The sequence below is a fragment of the Vitis vinifera genome, chromosome 1 (genome assembly GCF_030704535.1).
Source record: "Vitis vinifera cultivar Pinot Noir 40024 chromosome 1, ASM3070453v1".
Taxonomy (NCBI): Eukaryota; Viridiplantae; Streptophyta; class Magnoliopsida; order Vitales; family Vitaceae; genus Vitis; species Vitis vinifera.
The window spans coordinates 9,662,971-9,683,745 of NC_081805.1; the positions used below are offsets into that span (position 1 = coordinate 9,662,971).

The following is a 20,775-nucleotide window of genomic DNA, read 5'->3' on the forward strand; positions in this document are numbered from 1 at the left end:
TCCCAAGCCATTTTTTAGCTTTGCCACTGAATAAGAGATTTGGCTTATTGAAATATGTATAGTAAAATATAGTTCATCAAACAAGGATACAAATTAATGATGTCAAGGTATAAGGATACATATAAATGGGATTAAGGTACAAACAATGAAATAAAAAATTGTATATATGTATGGTGAAATTTAGGTCCTTAATTAAGGGTACAAATGAATGAAATCAAGGTATAAGGGTACAAACAAATGAGATTAAGATACAAACAATGAAATAAAAAATTTCATATATGTATGGTGAAATCTCGACCATTAAATAAGGGTACAAATAAATAAGGTCAAGGTATAAGGGTACAAACAAATAGGATTAAGTTACAGACAACGAGATCAAAAATTTATATATATGTATGGTGAAATCTAGGTCATTAAATAAGAATACAAATATATGATGTCAAGGTATAAAGATACAAACAAATGGGATTAAGGTACAAATAATGAGATCAAAAATTGTAATGTATGGTGACTTGTTCGATATTTTTATTTTTTATTTTTAATTATTGTGATTCTTTTTACATATCTCCATTCTATTGGTTGTAAAAATGAGATAGGGTATTTAAAATGTTTTTTGATGTCAAAGCAAAACTTTTTTTAAAGAGTAAGAAGAATAAAACATCATATCAGAAAAGAGTGGTCATAAGAGTCAAAATGAGATAAAGTGGGAATAGAAAAGTGTTGTGAGTGGCCATGAAGGTCAAAATGGGAATGAGTGGGAATGGAAGAGTAATGGAACTTATATGATGTGATGATGTGTAGTGAAATGAGTGGTAAGAATAAATATAAATAATATAAGGAAAATGCTAAGGTATTGAAGTAGTACATATGGAATAAGAGTAGGGGTGGATCCAATGCATGTTCATTCCCCTTGGAATTATTTGAACCCCTTCCCATGAATATGTAAAGAGTCCCTTGTTACCACTAGACTACATACATTCTATTCAATTTTTGCACCCCCTAAAATTAATAATTAGATTTGCACATCCCCCACACCACCACCACAATTTGTTCAATTTTTGCACCTCGAAAATTAATAGTCAAATTTGTCCTCTCTCCCCTCTCCCTTTCCTACTCAAACTATTTTTTAGCACCGCCACTAAATAAGAGATTTGGCTTGTTGAAATATATATGGTGAAATCTAAGTCATTAAACAATGATATAAATGAATGAGGTCAAGGTATAAGGGTACAAACAAATGGGATTAAGGTACAAATAATGAGATAAAAAATTGTATACATGTATGGTGAAATTTAGGTTATTAAATAAAGGTACAAATAAATGAGGTCAAAGTGTAAGAATACAAACAAATGGGATTAAGGTACAAACAATGAGATTAAAAATTATATATATATATGGTGAAATTTAGGTCATTAAACAAAGGTAAAAATGAATAGGGTCAAGGTATGAGGGTACAAACAAATGGGATTAAGATACAAATAATGAGATCAAAAATTGTATACATGTATGGTAAAATCTAGGCCATTAAATAAGGGTATAAATGAATAAGGTCATTATATGAGGGTACAAACAAATGGGATTAAGGTACAAATAATAAGATAAAAAATTGTATATATATATAGTGAAATTTAGGTCCTTAATTAAAGGTACAAATAAATGAGGTCAAGATATAATGGTACAAACAAATGAGATTAAAGTACAAACAATGAAATAAAAAATGGGAGAATTGTGTTTTGGGCCCGTCTGGGCCCAAAAATTAACAAAAGGTCCATATAACTCTTCAAATTGAGTTGAATGATATGAAATAGTAACGGACAAATATACCCTTTAAAACACATATAAAATATTTTATAAAATTAAGTTAAATAATTTTTTTTCAATAATTTTTTTTTCAAAAATACTAAATTAAATAAAAGTGGTTTTCAAAAATATTAAATTAAATTTTTTTTCAAAAATATTAAATTAAATAATTTTTTTCAAAAATATTAAATTAAATAATTTTTTTTCAAAAATATTAAATTAAATAAAACTATTTTAAAAAATATTAAATTAAATAATTTTTTTAAATATTAAATTAAATAATTTTATTTTTTTTAAATATTAAATTAAATAAAAGTATTTTTAAAAAATATTAAATTACATAAAAGTATTTTTTTAAAATATTAAATTAAATCAAAAATATTTTAAAAAATATTAAATTAAATAAAAGTATTTTTCAAAAATATTAATTTTTTTCTCAAAATCAACAAAGGGCATTTTTGGAAATACTGAAGGATAATATCCTTCAACTCAATTTCCATACTTTCATTGAGTCTTGGGCTCAATTTGAAGAGTTACACGAATCTTTTGTTAATTTGGGAGCCCATCTATCCCTAAAACATAATTCTCCCATAAAAAATTTCATATATATATATGGTGAAATCTCGACCATTAAATAAGGGTACAAATGAATGAGGTCAAAGTAAAAGAGTACAAACAAATACGATTAAATTACAAACAACGAGATCAAAAATTTGTATATATATATGGTGAAATCTAGGTCATTAAATAAGAATACAAATATATGAGGTCAAGGTATAAAGGTACAAACAAATGGGATTAAAGTACAAATAATAAGATCAAAAATTGTAATATATGGTGACTTGTTCAATAGTTTTTTTTTTTTTTAATTATTGTGATACTTTTTAGATATCCCCATTCTATTGGTTGTAAAAATGAGATAAGGTATTAAAAATGTTTTTTGATGCCAAAGCAAAACTTTTTTTAAAGAGTAAGAAAAATAAAACATCATCTCAGAAAAAAAAAATGGTCATAAGAGTCAAAATGAGAGTAAGTGGGAATAAAAAAGTGTTGTGAGTGGCCATGAAGGTCAAAATGGGAATAAGTGGGAATAGAAGAGTAATGGATCTTATATGATGTGATGATATGTAGTGAAATGAGTGGTAACAATAAATATAAATAATTTAAGAAAAATGTTAAGGTATTGAAGTGGTACATATGGAATAAGAATAGAGACGGATCCAATGCATGCTCATTCCCCGTGAAATTATTTGAACCCTTTCCCATGAATATGTAAATAGTCCCTTGTTATCACTAAACTACATACATTTTGATCAATTTTTGCACCCCCTGAAATTAATAGTTAGATTTGCACACACCCTCCCACACCACCACCACAATTTGTTCAATTTTTTGCACCCCTAAAATTAATAGTCAAATTTGCCCTTTCTTCCCTCTCCCTTTCCTACTCAAACTATTTTCTAGCACCACCACTAAATAAGAGATTTGGCTTGTTAAAATATATATGGTGAAATCTAGGTCATTAAACAAGGGTACAAATGAATGAGATCAAGATATAAGGGTACAAACAAATAGGATTAAGGTACAAACAATGAGATTAAATATTGCATACATGTATGGTGAAATTTAGGTCATTAAATAAGGGTACAAATGAATTGGGTCAAAGTGTAAAGATACAAACAAATGGGATTAAGGTACAAACAATGAGATTAAAAATTGTGTGTGTGTGTGTGTATATATATATATATGTATGGTGAAATCTAAGTCATTAAACAAAGGTAAAAATGAATATGGTCAAAATATGAGGGTATAAACAAATGGTATTAAGGTACAAATAATAAGATAAAAAATTGTATATATGTATGGTGAAATCTAGGCCATTAAATAAGGGTATAAATGAATAACGTCATTGTATGAGGGTACAAACAAATGGGATTAAGGTATAAATAATGAGATAAAAAATTGTATATATGTATGGTGAAATTTAGGTCCTTAATTAAGGTACAAATGAATGAGGTCAATGTATAATGATACAAACAAATAAGATTAAAGTACAAACAATGAAATAAAAAATTTCATATATGTATGGTGAAATCTTGACCATTAAATAAGTGTACAAATAAATGAGGTCAAGGTATAAGGGCATAAACAAATAGGATTAAGTTACAAACAACGAGATCAAAAATTTGTATATATATATGGTGAAATCTATGTCATTAAATAAGAATATAAATATATGAGGTCAAAGCATAAATGTACAAAAAAATGGGATTAAGGCATAAATAATGAGATCAAAAATTGTAATGTATGGTGATGAATAAATAAAATAAAAATAGGAGAGAGAAAAATTGAAGAATAATGGGTCCCATATGATATATGGTGAAGAATAAAAAATGAAAATAAAGGAAAATGGGAGAAATGAAATAGGAATGGAAGAGTAGTAAGGTCCCATATGATATGTCATAAAATACATGAAATAGTAAGGGTATATATAATACTAATACTAAATAATAACTACAAGTAAAATTAAAAATAATAATAATAATATAAGCATCATACTTAAAAAACAAAATTAGGGGTCTACACCTTCATTTTAAAATGTTTTCATTGGTTGAAAATAGCTAATATATCATCTTGAAAATACAAATATCGTCTTTGATATATGATTTCAAAAAAAAAACTCAAACTCTTAAATAGAATATTTTAAAATTAATTAAAAAAAATAAAATTCAAAATATTATCATTATTTTCCATCAATCCTAATTTCAATAAAACTCTAAATTAAAGAAAAAAATTTTAACTTTTACATTTCTCCTCAATATCATTAATCAAAGTCGAAACAAATAAAAAAAAAAACGGTAATATAAGTGAAGAAAGAAGATAAAATAAAAAGATGATATATTAGAGAATAAGAATTATGAATTCTTGAGAAAGCAAAAAATGATTTAAATAAATAAAAATAAAAACCTAACATATAGAAGGTTAAGAAAAAGAAATTTAAAAGGTTTTCATCTCCTTAGAAGTTTTTTATTAACATCTTTTCTAATGTTTATGTATGATTCCTCAATTTATTAATATCCCATAAATCTAGTTCACCAACATTGAAATTATAGTGTTCACATTTCTTCTTTTTCATAGATTTATACTACTAATAATAAATTTTTCCATTAACTTTTTTCATAGAACAAGAAAATCCTAAACCCAAATCATCTACACTCTAAAACCTCAATGATTTTATTATTTTAAAAAAAAATCCCTAATATTTTTCAAAATTTCAATTTTGTTTAAAAATGTTTAAAATAAAAATAAATAAATAAATCTATGTATGTTTCTACTCAAAAGCCTTTAAAAAATGTAAAACAGAAATGAAGAAGATGAAATGACAGTGGTGATGAATGATAATGAAAACACTTGTCATCGATATAAAATTTAGGATTTTGGAAATGAATGTAAATGAGATAGGAAAATAAAGAAAAAGAAAATATAAGGATGATGGTGAAAATATTTTTCAAAAAGTGTGATTTAGGATTTTATATATTTGTGTGTGAAGCAATTTAGGGTTTTGGAAATAGGAAAATAGGAAAATGAGAAAGAAAAAGCAATGCATAATTGAGAGGAAGAATAAGTATTGCGATTGAATCTAAGTTTTCAAATTTGAGGATTTTCTATTTGTATATGTTTTTTTTTAATATAAAAATTAATTGAAACTCATTATTTACCTTAATATTAAGTGAGGGTATATCAAATAATGCTAATTGAAAATATCAGTTAGAAAATGCAAAAGTGTTGATATAATTGTTAGATACCTCAAGAAAAGACAATTGTAACTTACCAAGAAAATATTAAGGTGAAAATTATAAATAAATAAAAACATTTAAATTAATTATTTAAAAAACTTTAATTGTATAGAATGGATGAAAATAGATAAAATCATCAAATTTTGAAATCTTCATTTTCTACTTTATACATAAAAATGCTGATTATTTTTTATGAAAATAATAAGAATAGAGATTAATTTTAAATATTAAACTAGTGATGTGTTTACTTCATTCCTTAGGAAAAGAAAGTGAGCAACTTCATTTGTAATGATTGTAGTTTTTTTTTTTTTTGAAAGTAAAACTATCAATAACTTTACTCAATTCCTTTTTTAATGTCCTACTAGTGAAATAACCTAAAGCCATATCGAGAAGATTTCATTGGAATATAATAAGGGGCATTAGTGTATAATACTAGGTAGCAGTCCTTAAATATAAATCTATGTATTCATGGTTTAATATGACTTAAAAATTCAAAACATGTTAAGATAGATTGTTATTATATACCATGCTTCATTATTTTTGTGCACCTTACTTCTAGTAATACTCTCACATGATGATATGTTATATAATCTCTATCTTGATTTGGATTATTTGTTATGATAAAAAAATTCAATTACACATTTAAGAAAATCAATTCAAGACAAAAGAAATAATTTAAAGTAAGAACAAGAAAAAAAAAAAAAAAAAAACCTAAAAATGAAAGTGGTTCCAAGACCCCTTCCGAAGGTTGACTCCAAGAATGATCAAGAACATGCAAGAACTCTCTTCCCCAAGAAAGAAGATCTAAACCCCCTAAATGGTTATCAATGTTTTCTTTTATAACTTCCGAAGCCAACTCTCAATCTTTTGCTATGTGGAAGCATTTTCAATCCAAGTGAAAGATCAAGGGTGGGTAAACAAGTGGGCCTCAAGTGAAATGAAAAAAGATGAATTAGATTACAACTTAAGTATTTAAAGGTCGCAATGGGCCTCGTTTAAAAGCCTTTGGTAGGCTTAAGTGAGGGTTACATGTTAAGCCATGGAGAAGGCCCAAAAGGGGCAAATTTATAGCAAAAGGGCAGTAAGCTTCACCTTGTGCTCTTGTGGTGCCTTTTTTTCCAAAGAAAGAGGGAAAGATGGTGGCAATAGCTAGGTAGTGCCCTTGTGAGGCCCTTATAGATCCTTTGTGTTGTGACATCACTCTTCTAGTTGGTTCTCTGGGCAAACGACCTTCAAAAATTCTAAAACTTTATCAAATTGAAGTTTAAGAAATGGGAATCCAACAATTTTTATTTTTTTTTAGTTTGTTTGGACATATTTAACTCCTTCAAGCACTTCAAAACATTTTATTAGTTGAACAGCGACAATGCTAGAAAGCTAAGAAGATCATCATTTTATCTCAAGTTGGTTTCATGGGAAAATGACTTCCAAAAATTATAAAAATTGACTAAATCGAACTTTAGGAAGTCAAAAATTCAATAAAATTAGTTTTAGATCATTTGGATATCTCTAGCCACTTTAACCATTTCAAAACATTTTATTGGTCAAATTGGGATAGCACCTGAAAGCTTCATGCAATCTTAGTTACTCCTTTTAGTTCAATCTCCATTTTCTCATCTGAAATGTCCCGAGATGATCTCAATGCCATCATTATTCATAAAACATAGTTGTAAATATAAAATGAAATAAAAAGTTACAAAAAATATGAGAAAATTGGGTACATACAAGGTGACATACAATTACCTAGTTAAATGACACTTTTAATGCTAGAATTAAGCTTAAAATGTGATCATTGTCCCTATTTCTATGCAAAATATGATTTTAATCACCTATAAAGCTTCTTCATTGGATTAGGATTAATCTAGGAACATCTAAATATCAAGTATGACACATTAAACCCTCTAGATTTAAGTTTTTATGTATATATGCTTCTACAATTTAAATATAGATAGTCCTAAAAATAACTTGCGTGCATCATAAGTGATCCAAGGTTAGAAATGGAGTGATCCAAGGATTCCTTAAACTAAGAAGTGAATGTGTCAACACTCCTCAATTTTGTAATCTAGTTCCTTTGTTATTCACAATGGTGACGCCGCTCCCTCTACAAGGAGTCTTCTCTCATAAGATTTGGCCACTTAAATGTCAGAATGTTATGGATCATTAGGAGTTAAGTCTAAGTGACTGTGAGGGTGGTTGCCCAAACGTTTTCTCTTTTTCCCTTGTTAGGTGTCCTCGACTTCTTACCATCCTACATGGGACCTTTTCCCAGCCACTTCTTGTTCTAGTTCTTGGCTTCTTGAACTAGGTATGACATGGTCAAAACATGTTAAGAGATGGCTCGCAAGTTGTCTTTGAGCATCACACATTTATTGGCCCTTTTGAACAAATCATCTATGGTCTCTAGAGGTTTTTTCAAGATGGATTCAAAAAAATGAGTGTTTAGGCTTATGCACCTCTTAAAAGTTTGTGTTAGGGTGTTCATGCTACAAGACTCCACCAATAGCACAACTTGTCCAAACCGTTTGATCGATTGATTTTTCTAATTTATCGTATCAAAACACAATTTATAACCTAATTCACTATTCTAGAGTAGTTTGTATCCGATCAAAAAGTGGTTTTAGTATAAACTATTATAGTATAGTGGTTTTTAGGTGTCGTCCACTAGAATGGATTGTTCTTAGTAATTATGGCTTGAATGAGAGGAGAAGAAATGATTGTGATCAAATGAAATTGATTTGACAATTCATGATAAAAGTTTAAAATAACAATGATTCCAAATTGAGATGAACAATAAAATGTAAAATAAAAGGAAATTAATAGGAAATGAAATTCTGAGAGTTATGATTTTTAATAAAACAATTTCATTGTGAATAGATGTTGAGATCTAATTTTCATCAAGTTAGATTGAAAGCTAAATTTTTTATCTAAACTGATTTTTTATTTAACTTTAAGTCTAGATCGAATTTCTCTTCAAATTAGGTTATTTAATCCAAGAGATCAATTCAAATCATATATTCAATTCATCTTAAATTTTCTTCCAATGATTCACACAACGCAACTATTCAATCTCATCAAATCTAACTTTAAGAATTTAATGAATCTACCTAATTTGCATTATAGTAGTCATCTAAGACAATTTAAAAAGAAAAATCCTCAAAATTCAATTAATCAATCAATTGGATTAAATTACATTTGCAATTAAAGCTCATTTCTCTAATTCACCATAGAGCTTGCCTCTAGATCCTCATTTCTTCGAGAAAAATGAGATTTAGTCATTCATGCTTGGAGATTTGGTCTCACAAGGCACGTTTGGATATTGAGAAAATGAGACAAAATGAGAGAAAATGAAGAAAAATAGAGAATTATATTAAAAGAGAAAAATTGGAAAATTCTACCATTAGAAGTGTCCAAAAAGCTCCACATGAGAAAATCAAGTTTCTATTTATAGGTCAAGGTCAAGTGGACACTTGACATCATCTAAGAGGTCTTTCGGAAGCTTCTTCATCAAGTAATCTAGAGTTTAACAACAAAATGACCATTTCGCACGAGCTCAACAAATTTCGCATGGTTGTGCGAAATCAGTAATTCAACAGTAGCAATTACAGCTTTCTAAAGCATTTTGCATGATTGTGCGAAATTTTCGTATGATCATGCGAAATCAACTTTCACATCTTCCTTAACCTGTAGCATAATTCCACCTTCTGGTCCATTTTGCATAGTCATGCGAAATGGAAATATTTTATTTTTAAACTTTCTTTTATCATTTATTCCATTTCTTCCTTTTGAATCCACCTCAACTACCTCCAAACTAGTTCAAAATCCTAGTTCAAGTGCATTGATTTTTCCTCATCATCCACATTATTTGCCCTCCTCAATTCCATTTCTCTTTTGTCACTCAATGCTTCAAAAATCACCTTAAAATATCTTCAAAGCTTCACAAAGATCAGTAGTATCTCTTGTAAGAGCAACAATGTATTACTTGGGCATATTAGACATAATTACTACTCAAAATGTATGAAATTCATGATAATTATTATTTAAAATGTATTGTTTTTAAGTAGTAATCACCACTTCATAAAGTAGCACAGCAACTCATTCTCCGTCATTTTCACATTTTATAGCTCGCTAATTTTCTGCTTCTTTCTTAAGAAGCATAAGTAGTGGGCTGTGAATACTTCGGACATATCTCTAAAGGAGCGGATGAAGTGGATGAAGTTTGGAGGCAAGCGATGGAACCAAGACAGAGTCAGTTTGGGTAGACTAGTTGGGAAGGAGGAGGGCGTCATTACCAACATCTAAAGTCATGACCTAGTAATAGTGCATGATGTGGTCACATGAGTCATAGGATCCATCATATATCATGAACTTTGGGACTGTGAATCCCCGCAGCAACTCATACTAGACTATGTGTGGGGCAAAAGGAGTGGACAACATGTCGTTAAGGCAGACAGTTAGTTGATCCCGCGAGTGCACGAGGTGGATCTTCAGGATGGAACCACGTTGGGGGGTGACGTAATCCAGTCTTTCAAAGTCAACATTTCGAGGGGAACGGACCAAGATCCAGTTTCCGAGCCAGTACAATGGCTGAGATGGCGAGGTTTGAGAGTTTTTTCCCGCATGATGCCCATTTCCTCGTCTGACCTGGGCTCTAACGAGAGTATCTCCACCCATGGTTCAGGCAAGGTTGGCATGAAAATAGGACCATTGGAGAGATGTCGCCAGTCGCAAAGCGGTAAGGGCGATGTGCAGAATATGGTTCTTTCATGGTGGTACTTTTTACGGCCTCATGCAGATAGCATGCAAAGCCACTAAGGTTTTGATGGCTCGCCTGCTACCCTTTGGCTAGTTGTGTTCAAAGAGCATCATTTTCCTATTTGAACTGCTCGGAATGTCTACGAAGGGTTTCCCTTTTCCTTTCATATTTTAACTGTCGCGCTTCCATTTCTGTGTAAGGGGAATCAAGTCTTTTGCCCAAATTTACAGGGGGGCGCACTGGCTGGGTCATCCATTCGTGTGTTGAAGGGAGTAGTCACCATGCTTTTAATGCTTCTTGGCTTTTTTTTCTGTTCCACATACGGCACCAATTGTTTATACTCATTTTCATCCGACGATGATGGGTAACTCGAGCCACCTGCAAGGAAAATCCAGGTATCACTCCGAGATCCTCATCCAATGATTAAATCAATTAATGGACTTAAAGCTATTTTGAGATCAAAAGTGTGTCGTTTTTTTCTCCCTTCGCTGATTGCTAAACTGACCTTTTTGAAGCTCCTACTCTTACGGTCCATTGCTATGCCTGGGCAATAAGTGGCTTGATGGTGGCTTGCAAGGTACCCCTCCCCATCTGACATTCCGGTCCTTGGTTAAAAAGAAAAAAATGGGGGTGGAGTGGTCGACTACTCTTGCAGGAGGCCATCGAGGCCATTACTAGATGTCGACCATTCTTACACCCTAGCATCCTTTCGACTAATGTGGAGTTGCTATCAGTGGGCGAGGCAAGCAGCCCCTGCCATTTGATGCTGCCACGAAGATGGGGTGGCAGTATGTGCTCACATTCCTTTGCTATTGGGGGCAAAACAACTTTGCGATCGAGCAGCCAACTTTGGGTCCTTAACTAGGGTATCCCTTCCCAGTCTCTGATGCTCGAGCGACTCGCCCGAGAAGCTTGCTAAGACGTGTTTGAACACGACCCGATCAAGATTCACGGGGACACATATAACCTCCCCGTGTACGAAAGACGGAGACTCCACGCCCATCCTCTCCCCACTAATTGGAAGTACTCTGCCCTTCCTCAACATGCACCTTCACTTGCTCCTTACGACCAGAACATCGACCTTGAATATGTGAGCTTCGCGGGTCTCTTTCCAGTCAAAAGAGGTGTTTTCTTTGACGGAGATTTCACGAGCCGAATTAGGAATGTTGGAGGGAGTGTTTGGAAAGGGGAAGCCTTGAGAAGGGTCCCAAACGTCCAGAGAAAAGGGGTGGAAGGCGCTGCTTCGTCGGTTTGGAATGATGAGACAAGACATCTCGGCGCACTCTTTTCTCGAGTCTGAAAGAGTTCGAGTGTCGTTTTAAGAGACTTTTGAAGAAATCATTCTAAGCTTTCGACGACTCTTGTTGATGAAATTGATGCAGATGCGTGGCTTATATAATGGCAAGAAAAATGATTCTGGTAATGTCCTTTCTTAACTTCTACAAGTGACTCTACTTCGAGAGAGTTTCAGAAGCTTCTACCACCTTAGATTAGGCTTTTCCAGATCATTACCCCCCATTCCCACACGCATGCCAAAATATAGAAGAGTGCTTGGAGCCATGACCCCACCTGAAAGAAGAGGTATTTATGACTTCATCCTTTGATTTCTACCAGAATTCCTGTGTATTGGGTTGTTAAAAACATTCATGATCTGACCTTTTATTATTTCACTCTCTATTGAATTATATTTTCCCTGCTACAAATTTACCCCCAGTAGCATGTACATACTGCACATTGACAAGTCATTTATGATAGTAGTGCGTTCCAAATCATGGCGCCACTGCAAATATACTGAAAACCAAGTGCAGCCAATAAATTGCCCATTAAAGGGTCTGGAGTATTCTGAAGATTTACACTCTAAGCTTTGAATATTTTTTTAAAATAAACTCCAAATACAGGGTTGATGAGGAGATTAGGTTAGAAGAGCAATACATCCCTACCGGTCTGTCAGATCTAGCCATTATAAGATGTGGCCCATCAGGGGGCTGGAAGACATTCTCTCTCCAAGTGGATTCTGGAAATTCATGGAGCCTCTTAGTTTTGGTGGTGGAAGGGGACCCAATTAGTGAAAGGGTCCTTACATTTAAAGGCATTACAAACATTTCAATATAAGAGATAATAGATTAATTAGAACTGGGTGAAGGAGACATTAAGCCCAGGGTGGAAAATGCTTATTCTAATTGTATTCAATTTGTAATTAAATTCACCCTTGGTATTAGCTGAAATTTCTCAAAAGCTGGAATACCCAGAGTTTGAGTCATTTAGGATAATATCAGGAAGATGAGACATCTGGAACATTAAATCAGGCAGCAAATAGAAAGGCTACATCACGCCATAGACCAAATTAAACTTCTCACAATATTAACTAAGACGAGTTGCAGAGGGGGACTCCACATTATTTACTTAGAACAACATAAGCCAAGTTATTCGCAGAGGGAACAGCTAGTTTTCTCTATGCCTGCATTGTCTTGTGAATATAGTCATCCAGCTCTATGAAGTTCTTGACAGCAAATTCTTTTATTACGTTTGGATCAGGAATCTCTGCACTTGCCTTCTCAAAGTCACAGGTCCATTTCACCAAGCTCCCATCTCCCTTTGGAGTGATAACCAGTGTGGCCTTGAAATTCTTGTAATACTTGAGGAGATCCCCACCAATAACACTGTAAGAAACCTTCTTGTCGGCTTCATCCACTATGTCGACCCTCTCTTCGGATTCCTTAACAAGTGGAGACCCTACAAAACAAATCACCAATTAGTTTCTTTCCTTGAGGTTAAGGTTAACCACAAACAAGTATGAAATTTGGTTTTCATTGGTACCCTTTCTCATCTTCATTCATAGTTTCTCTTTTTGGCTGAACTCTAATGTTATTACAATCCTTAGGGGTTTTCTATTCCACAAAGGGAGCACATCACCCCATGCCACGTCCCATGTGAAATTTTGTTCAATAAAAGTACATGAGGCGATGGGCCATTCTCACAAGCAAGAACAGACAGTAAGGGTATTGATTTGCACATTTAAAACCACTCCATTTGGACACATTTTAGGACCCTTGAACCAGAGGTCTCGTCCAGGTTTGTTAATCACTAGTAATACCAACAAAAATTTGAAAAACTTTTACCTTCGCCATATGTTATGTGACGAACAGATCCTACAGACTTCCCGTCTCCTTCCAGCACTTTAATGCACTTGTACTGGTCAGGGAAGGCCTTGGGGAAGATAGTGTTGGAGTCCCTGATGCTTTCCCAATACTTTTCTGCATTGCACTTGACCTCCACATCTACTTCAAGCTTGGAAGCCATTGTGATGTGATGATTGCTAGAAAGGTTCAGTGAGAAAAAGGAAGAAAACTGTGTGAAGAGTAAGAATCACTTGATTGATATATGTGAGAACCCAACACAGATGTGTGTATATATAGTAGTAGTGTTGGCTTGGTTTGCAGATAGGTGCTTTAAATTCAATAGGGACTAGTTCAACTGCCATTCATATCACGCGTCCTACCGAGAGAAGCTAGTTGATGAAGTCAAGTCATACTGGAGCAGAGTAGAACAGAGATTTATGGTTGAATGTGATTGAAATGTGTTTTAGCAAATGACTTAGAAGTATGTAGGTGGGAGCATTAAGAATGGGTATGTTGTGATCATAATTAAGATTACTAATCATAAGTGTTTGATCATGTTGTGAATGAATTGAGATTGCTATATGATGCGACAGTGACACAAAGGTTAGAGGGTGAATGAAGGTTCGTCCATGGGGCTATGGGCTACCCATCAAAACCTCAACTTTTTAATGTTCCCTCAATCCTGACAGTTTAAGGGTTGAACTTTCCGACCATGTGGTAAATTTGGCGGTGCACAACCACCGCCGCCCCTCTACCAGTCACGCACAACAGATATATTGAGGCCATTCAATGCTTACTGATGTAAATCCGTCAAACACTATACCTCCCTCCGTCCAATAATTTCAACACTCTGCCAACAAATTGTAGGTGCTTTAATTTTATTGCAAAAATTCTAAATGCAAACCCATGATGGAGCGGTGACAAGTCCCCTCGCAGTGACCACCGGTCCACCACCAGTGTCTCCAGTCTACAATGCCCCGCTCCACTTTAAGTACTTGACAAATTGGTACCTATTCTAAAAAATGTTTTTAAAATAAAAATTAGGTACTCGACAAATTTGAAAAAATAAATAAATAAAATAAAATAAAATATAAAAAATAAAAAATTCATCTAATTTGTTGTTTCTTAGAAAAATGTTTTGTAAGTGATTTTTCTAAAAATACTTTTAGAAAAAACGTTTTTATTTTAAACAATTTAAAGAAAAACACTATCAAATGAACTCTTATAACTTGTTTGAAAATAATTTTAGAAAACGTTTCCATCATTTCTAATACTCAAAAACAATTTTTTTTAATAAAAAAAATTAAATACTAGAAAGATAAAAAGTGCTTATTATCAAACTGATTATTAATCAAATTTTTTTAACTATTTTGAACCAATACATAGAAACTTACCATGACAATAGCTTAATTAATTATGCTCTTTCTTTTGAGAAAAATAAATAAATAAAAGGAGAGGCTGGTTAAAAAGGGTATAGTAAGCCATATTTGCAAGGTCTATCCATAGGCCACATCATATTATGAAGGTTATGGGAGAGGCAAGGAATGGAGCATTTAATTTAGGGATAACCCAAAGGAGTAAGTAGGGAGTGGGCGGGCAGTTGCACTTTTATTAGGTCTGAGGCCCTCTTTTAATGAGTGCAGATGGTGCCGACAAAGTTGTTTGCAACTGCAAACCTTCAATTTTAGCCTGACCCTCCCGTTAGCTTGTGTCTAATGTTGTGTGATTTTCGGAGTTGAGTCGTTGATTTCATCATCTGCTTTAAAAAGGAGACTATTGATAGTATAGATGTGATTAATAGAAAGAAAGTATATGTGAGCACCACTAAGACATTGATGGTTAGGACAATTGTGCTGAGTGGTGGAGCATTTCCATTTGGTCAAAACTCAAAAGAGCTCTTGCAAAACAAAAGATGCTTGTATAATTAAGTTAGGCAATTTGCCATGTGAAGGAAGAAGATCGGAATCATAACTACCCAATTTTTCTCTTATGAAATTTTTTTAGGCTTGCATCATTTCTCCATTGGCTAGGCCAGCAACACATGGTCCATAGGAGACATGATGAGATTTGTGTCATAAGCGACAGCCCAAAAAGCGGTCCACAGTTTCTGTTGCATCATCGTTGTGGTATTGTTGGTTGAGAGTGTTACTATACGTTGACCACACCTAAGTACAAGTCTCTCATACCCATTAGAATATTATATATCATTGAATAAAAAATATATATATATGGTAAGATATCATTTATATGATTTTTAATGATATTTTTAAATATACATATTTTATGGATATAATATTTTAAAATAGTATATCTAATGTGATATATTATATTATGTTTATATTTAATTTATAAAATAAATAAAAAATAATATAAAATATATATTATTTTTAATATTTAAAATAAAAATTATATCACATTCTAATATTTTCTATTTAAAAAAATAAAATTTATCTTATATTTAATAATATTCATGATTAAAATATTTAAACTTCATAAATAAAAAAAATTTTGTTTGATAACCAAAACAAAAAAAAAACATTTTTAATAACCAAAAACTATTTTTTGTTTTTTGTTCTTAAGAATATAAAATAAGATGTTTTCAAGAAACATTTTTTAATTGTTTTTTATTATTTTCACATGATGATTTTTAAAAAATAATAATTATTATTATACAAATATATAGAATGATTAAAAATGAAACACTGGATTTAAAATTATTTTTAAAACATATTTAAAATTATTTTTAAAACATATTTAAAAATATTAAAAACAGGTTTAGAACATTTTATGCTGTCAAACTGATTTTTGTTTTACAAAAACATCATAAAACAGTTTTTAAAAACTATTCTCAAAAATTTATATTTATAACTGCTTTCAAAAACAGTTATTGAACATGATCTTAGGTTATAGCTTTGGATTTTCATCCAATTATACATAAAGATAGCGTGTTTTAGTACGGATTGTTACATGGGTTGAGAATCAAATATTTCAATACAGTATCACATGGATCCTGTTTACTAGGGTTGTTAATTGGGCCGATCCAGATGCCAAACCTGAGTGCCAGGACTGTTTTAACAGCCGTGGCTTGACCAGCCCACAAAACTTGGCCCAATAGCGTTTCATTACTTTGAGCCAGGCGCCATTAACAGCCCAAACCCTGTCCTGGTTGTCTTTGAATCCAGGTACTAAAATTTTAATAATTCTTTCATCCAAAAATATAAAAAAATAAAAAAAAAATCCCAAGACAACCCATTCTCTAGGCCAAAAATCAACATCATAATCCTCTCCGTAGGCCGCAAATCAACATCATTATGATAAAATTAGCAGCATTTCAATTCCAAATTTCCCATGATATTTTCTGTTTTCAATTTTTGACCCCTAAAATAAAATCATAAAGGGGATAGTCCAGCTTGTATGATCAACTTCTTGTCTTATCAGTTGATCTCAGATGTGAGGCGACACTTCATGTTTAACTCATCTGGGAAATTGAATAAGACATCACCCCCTAAAATTAGGGCATGGTGGATGAAGAGGCTAATCAATTTCTGGGTTTGTTATAGGATTTATGCATACTCCTGCAATTGCCACAACATAACATAATTACAAGGGCAACAATATTTTCCGGTGTACCAAACACATACTTAGAAGTTGGTAAGAAACAACATACATACTGCATAATGAACCTGTTTGTTTTGAACTTCATCTCAATATTTCATTATTTTACATGGAAAACAATAATGAAAAACTCTTTTTAAGAGTCTACTTCTTTGGATTCCCCACATTATGAAGAATTATGAGAATGCTACAAAAAGAATAAACATAGCACCCAAAAACTATTAAAAGACATGGGAAACAATGGTACTGAAAAGCACAATTATATTAATAGAAATAATAATGGGCATTTTTCATGATGTAAGAGAGAAGGGTGGAGAAAGAAATAATTAATAATTAAAGAAAAACATGATAACGGCCCCTCAACTTCCAACTTTCCACCCTTTGGAAAACCAGGTAAGAAAAAGGAAAAGGTTAAGAGTCCAATTTCCTTATCAAACACACCCCACTCCTGTACCTCTAATCCAAAGTTAAGCAAGCACTAGCCTATTTTTTCCCTTTCCTTTCTCTGCTTTTTCTTATTCTTCAAGTACAACTTTCTTCCTTCCCTCTCTCCTCTCTTGGAAATCCAGGTTGTTGGGGGATGGTGGTGTTGAGTACTCTCCAAATCTAGCTTCACTTGCGCTATACGTAGTCTTTAATCTTTATGGGGTTCTTACACCACACAATGCTTTGCAATTTCTTCTTCCTCCTTTTTTGTTAGGAGTTGGGTGATAATTGGGCTTGAATATTCTGATTTACCCACTCAAGTTTGTTGGGGTCGAGTGTTTTTATCTTTTCTTCTCTCCTTTTCCTTTATGGGGGTGTCAGGAAATTGATTATCTCAACCCCATTGTGTGCTTCCTGTAAAAAACTGTCATTTCGATCCTTGAAAAGGAGAAGTAGCTAGAGTGATTGGGGAAGAGACACTATGCCTTTTGGGTTGGTCACAGCATGGAATAAGCGCAGGAGAAGCAAGTCTCAGGATCACTCTGACCCTTGTATGTTTTTCTTCTCATTCTCATTTTCTTTTGATGAGACGAACTGGGGAATGGTTTTCACTGTTTCAATTATGAACACTCATTTTCAGGGATGTATAAACCTGTGGAGTACTGGCAGCTGGATGATCAAAATCCATCTACAAAAAGACGGCATGCATCATCAGTTTTCACGCTCAAGGAAATGGAAGAGGCAACATGCTCTTTCAGTGATGAGAAATTGGTGGGTAAAGGAGGATTTGGCCGAGTTTACAGAGGTACTCTGCGGTCAGGAGAGGTATGTTTATGGAAATCATTGTAACGTATACACTCCCTCAAATTGAATGGGGAAAACATAAGAAAGAATAGCTAACCCTTTAAGCAATTCAGTTTCAATACACATACTAACTGATTGGCTTCTCTCCGGAATCCCAAGGTTGTAGCAATCAAGAAAATGGAACTGCCTCCATTTAAAGAGGCTGAAGGAGAACGCGAGTTCAGGGTAGAAGTTGATATCTTGAGCAGACTCGACCACCCAAATCTGGTTTCCTTGATAGGCTATTGTGCTGATGGAAAGCAGCGGTTTCTAGTTTATGAATACATGCACAATGGGAACCTACAAGATCATTTAAATGGTTACATTTTTTTTCCCACTCAAGAACACTCTCTCATCTCAAATTTCTAGCTTTGAAACTTCTGACTGTGTTACTGGTTTCTAGGAATCCAGGACACCAAGATGGATTGGCCTTTGAGGCTCAAAGTGGCCCTGGGAGCAGCAAGGGGACTTGCTTATCTCCATTCAAGTTCCAATGTTGGGATTCCCATTGTTCATAGAGATTTCAAGTCCACCAACATTCTTTTAAATTCCAACTTTGACGCTAAGGTAATTAGCTTGAGGCTGTAACTCGAACTTTCGTTTCAGAGATGTTTATAGCTCAGACTCCACTGGCTGTTTTATGCAGATATCTGATTTTGGGCTTGCCAAGTTGATGCCGGAGGGCCAGGATAGCTATGTGACTGCCAGAGTACTTGGCACTTTTGGCTATTTTGATCCTGAATACACATCGGTATGTTACCAGGTTTCATCAGACTATGTTTATATATTAATACAATCATCTGTATGTCGTGAATAGAGCTATGCCTCCACAAATTCAAGTAAAGCATCTTGATGGTAGTTAGGTAAGTAAGATGGTGGCAAGACGGGTTTGGTAGATGGTGACGGTAGAAAGTCTGAATATGAATCTTGACCATGCTTAAAGATTTTCCTTATTCTTCTTTGTTAATATAATATTTTAGATTTTCCAACTCTTTATGTACCATAGTTGAACTCAGAAATGAATTATTCAACAAGTTCTCCAAAAAGAGCTTCTGTGTTGATACAGGCACTATTGGGCTGATTGAGAACTGTTAAGGGTTTACCGGTGAACACTATGACACAATATTTGTCAAAAGATTGAACCATGCCCCCAATTCAATGCACTTAAACTCATAGAGCTTTGGATGTAGCTAAGTTTGGATTGATCCAAATCCAGTGTGGTTATTGTTTTCAAAAAGAATGTTAGCCAGATATTTGCCAACATCTGCCTAACATCTGTTCAGTTTCTCCCGTCATTTTCTTCTTTTTTCTACTTTCTTGACCATACACTTTGCATGTCCACTGCATTCATGGTTTTATGATATAAAGTGATTCAGCAGGTAGGGGCAGCCTTTTTCTTCTTTAATTTATTTGAATGACAGTAAGGAATCTAAGTATTGGATGCATCTCCCTTGGTTACAGACAGGGAAACTCACTTTACAAAGTGATGTTTATGCATTTGGAGTTGTACTACTTGAGCTTTTGACTGGACGACGAGCAGTGGACTTGAACCAGGGACCCAATGATCAAAACCTTGTACTACAGGTGGGACCATTTCTTTACATCCCAACACATTCTGCTTCTCTACTCCTATGGATATAGATATTGTAGTTCAAAAAAAAAAAAAAGGGGACTCATAAATGGTATATGAATGCTTGCTAATGTTTCAGGTTAGGCATATATTGAATGATAGGAAGAAGTTGCGTAAGGTGATAGATCCAGAAATGGGTCGAAGTTCATACACAGTGGAGTCCATAGCAATGTTTGCAAACCTGGCTTCTAGATGTGTCCGTACAGAGAGTAGTGAGAGACCCTCAATGGCAGAATGTGTAAAGGAACTCCAACTGATTTTCTATACAAATACAAAAGGCTTGGGCATGCTCTAAAAAAAAAAAAAAAAAAATAGATGCCATTAACACAAGGAAGAAACTGTTCCATACCAATAAAACAGATGCTTTATTTACTTTTTGGAACTTGGAAGCTTGTGGGGTGTCAATGAGCTTAACAGTGCAACAGTTATACATTATAGTAAGTGATGCATACAGAGAGAAACCTCTAAACTGATTTATGAGAAACCATAATCGAAATTCATGCAAGATCAGTAAGGAGGCAATTTCCTAAATGGAACTAAGTGAACTTGACCATGCATTGAGATGACTAATGAGAGATGGATGGAAAAGAAGAAGTTCCTTATGTTTGGGTTTCCTTCTAGTATCAAATTTTCTTGTGGAATATTTTTTCTTTGTTGCCTCTGTTTCTATTTGATATATTATTTTTCTAAAGATATTTATTGTTCAAATACATTACAAGGAACGAGTATTTTGGTCTTGAAGAAAGATGTACTCCTGAATAGAGTTTGCATCGGCTTGTTGTGGAGAAAACA

At 33.2% G+C, this 20,775-nt stretch overlaps 2 protein-coding genes across 2 annotated transcripts; one reads left to right on the plus strand and one right to left on the minus strand.

Annotated features, from left to right (window-relative positions):
- Positions 1–12,511: 12,511 nt before the first annotated feature.
- On the minus strand, positions 12,512–14,115 carry LOC100243241 (MLP-like protein 423). The gene is made up of 2 exons (XM_002267183.5): positions 13,470–14,115; positions 12,512–13,083 (listed from the first exon to the last, which is right to left on the minus strand). Exons 1-2 carry the CDS (start codon positions 13,648–13,650, stop codon positions 12,803–12,805), a joined length of 462 nt encoding a protein of 153 aa, XP_002267219.1. The 5' UTR covers positions 13,651–14,115; the 3' UTR covers positions 12,512–12,802.
- A 3,397-nt stretch (positions 14,116–17,512) lies between these two features.
- Positions 17,513–20,693, plus strand: LOC100251958 (probable serine/threonine-protein kinase PBL28). Its single transcript, XM_002266186.4, has 7 exons — positions 17,513–18,061; positions 18,151–18,335; positions 18,474–18,672; positions 18,757–18,920; positions 19,000–19,104; positions 19,815–19,937; positions 20,063–20,693. Exons 1-7 carry the CDS (start codon positions 17,992–17,994, stop codon positions 20,276–20,278), a joined length of 1,062 nt encoding a protein of 353 aa, XP_002266222.1. The 5' UTR covers positions 17,513–17,991; the 3' UTR covers positions 20,279–20,693.
- The last annotated feature ends 82 nt before the right edge of the window (positions 20,694–20,775 follow it).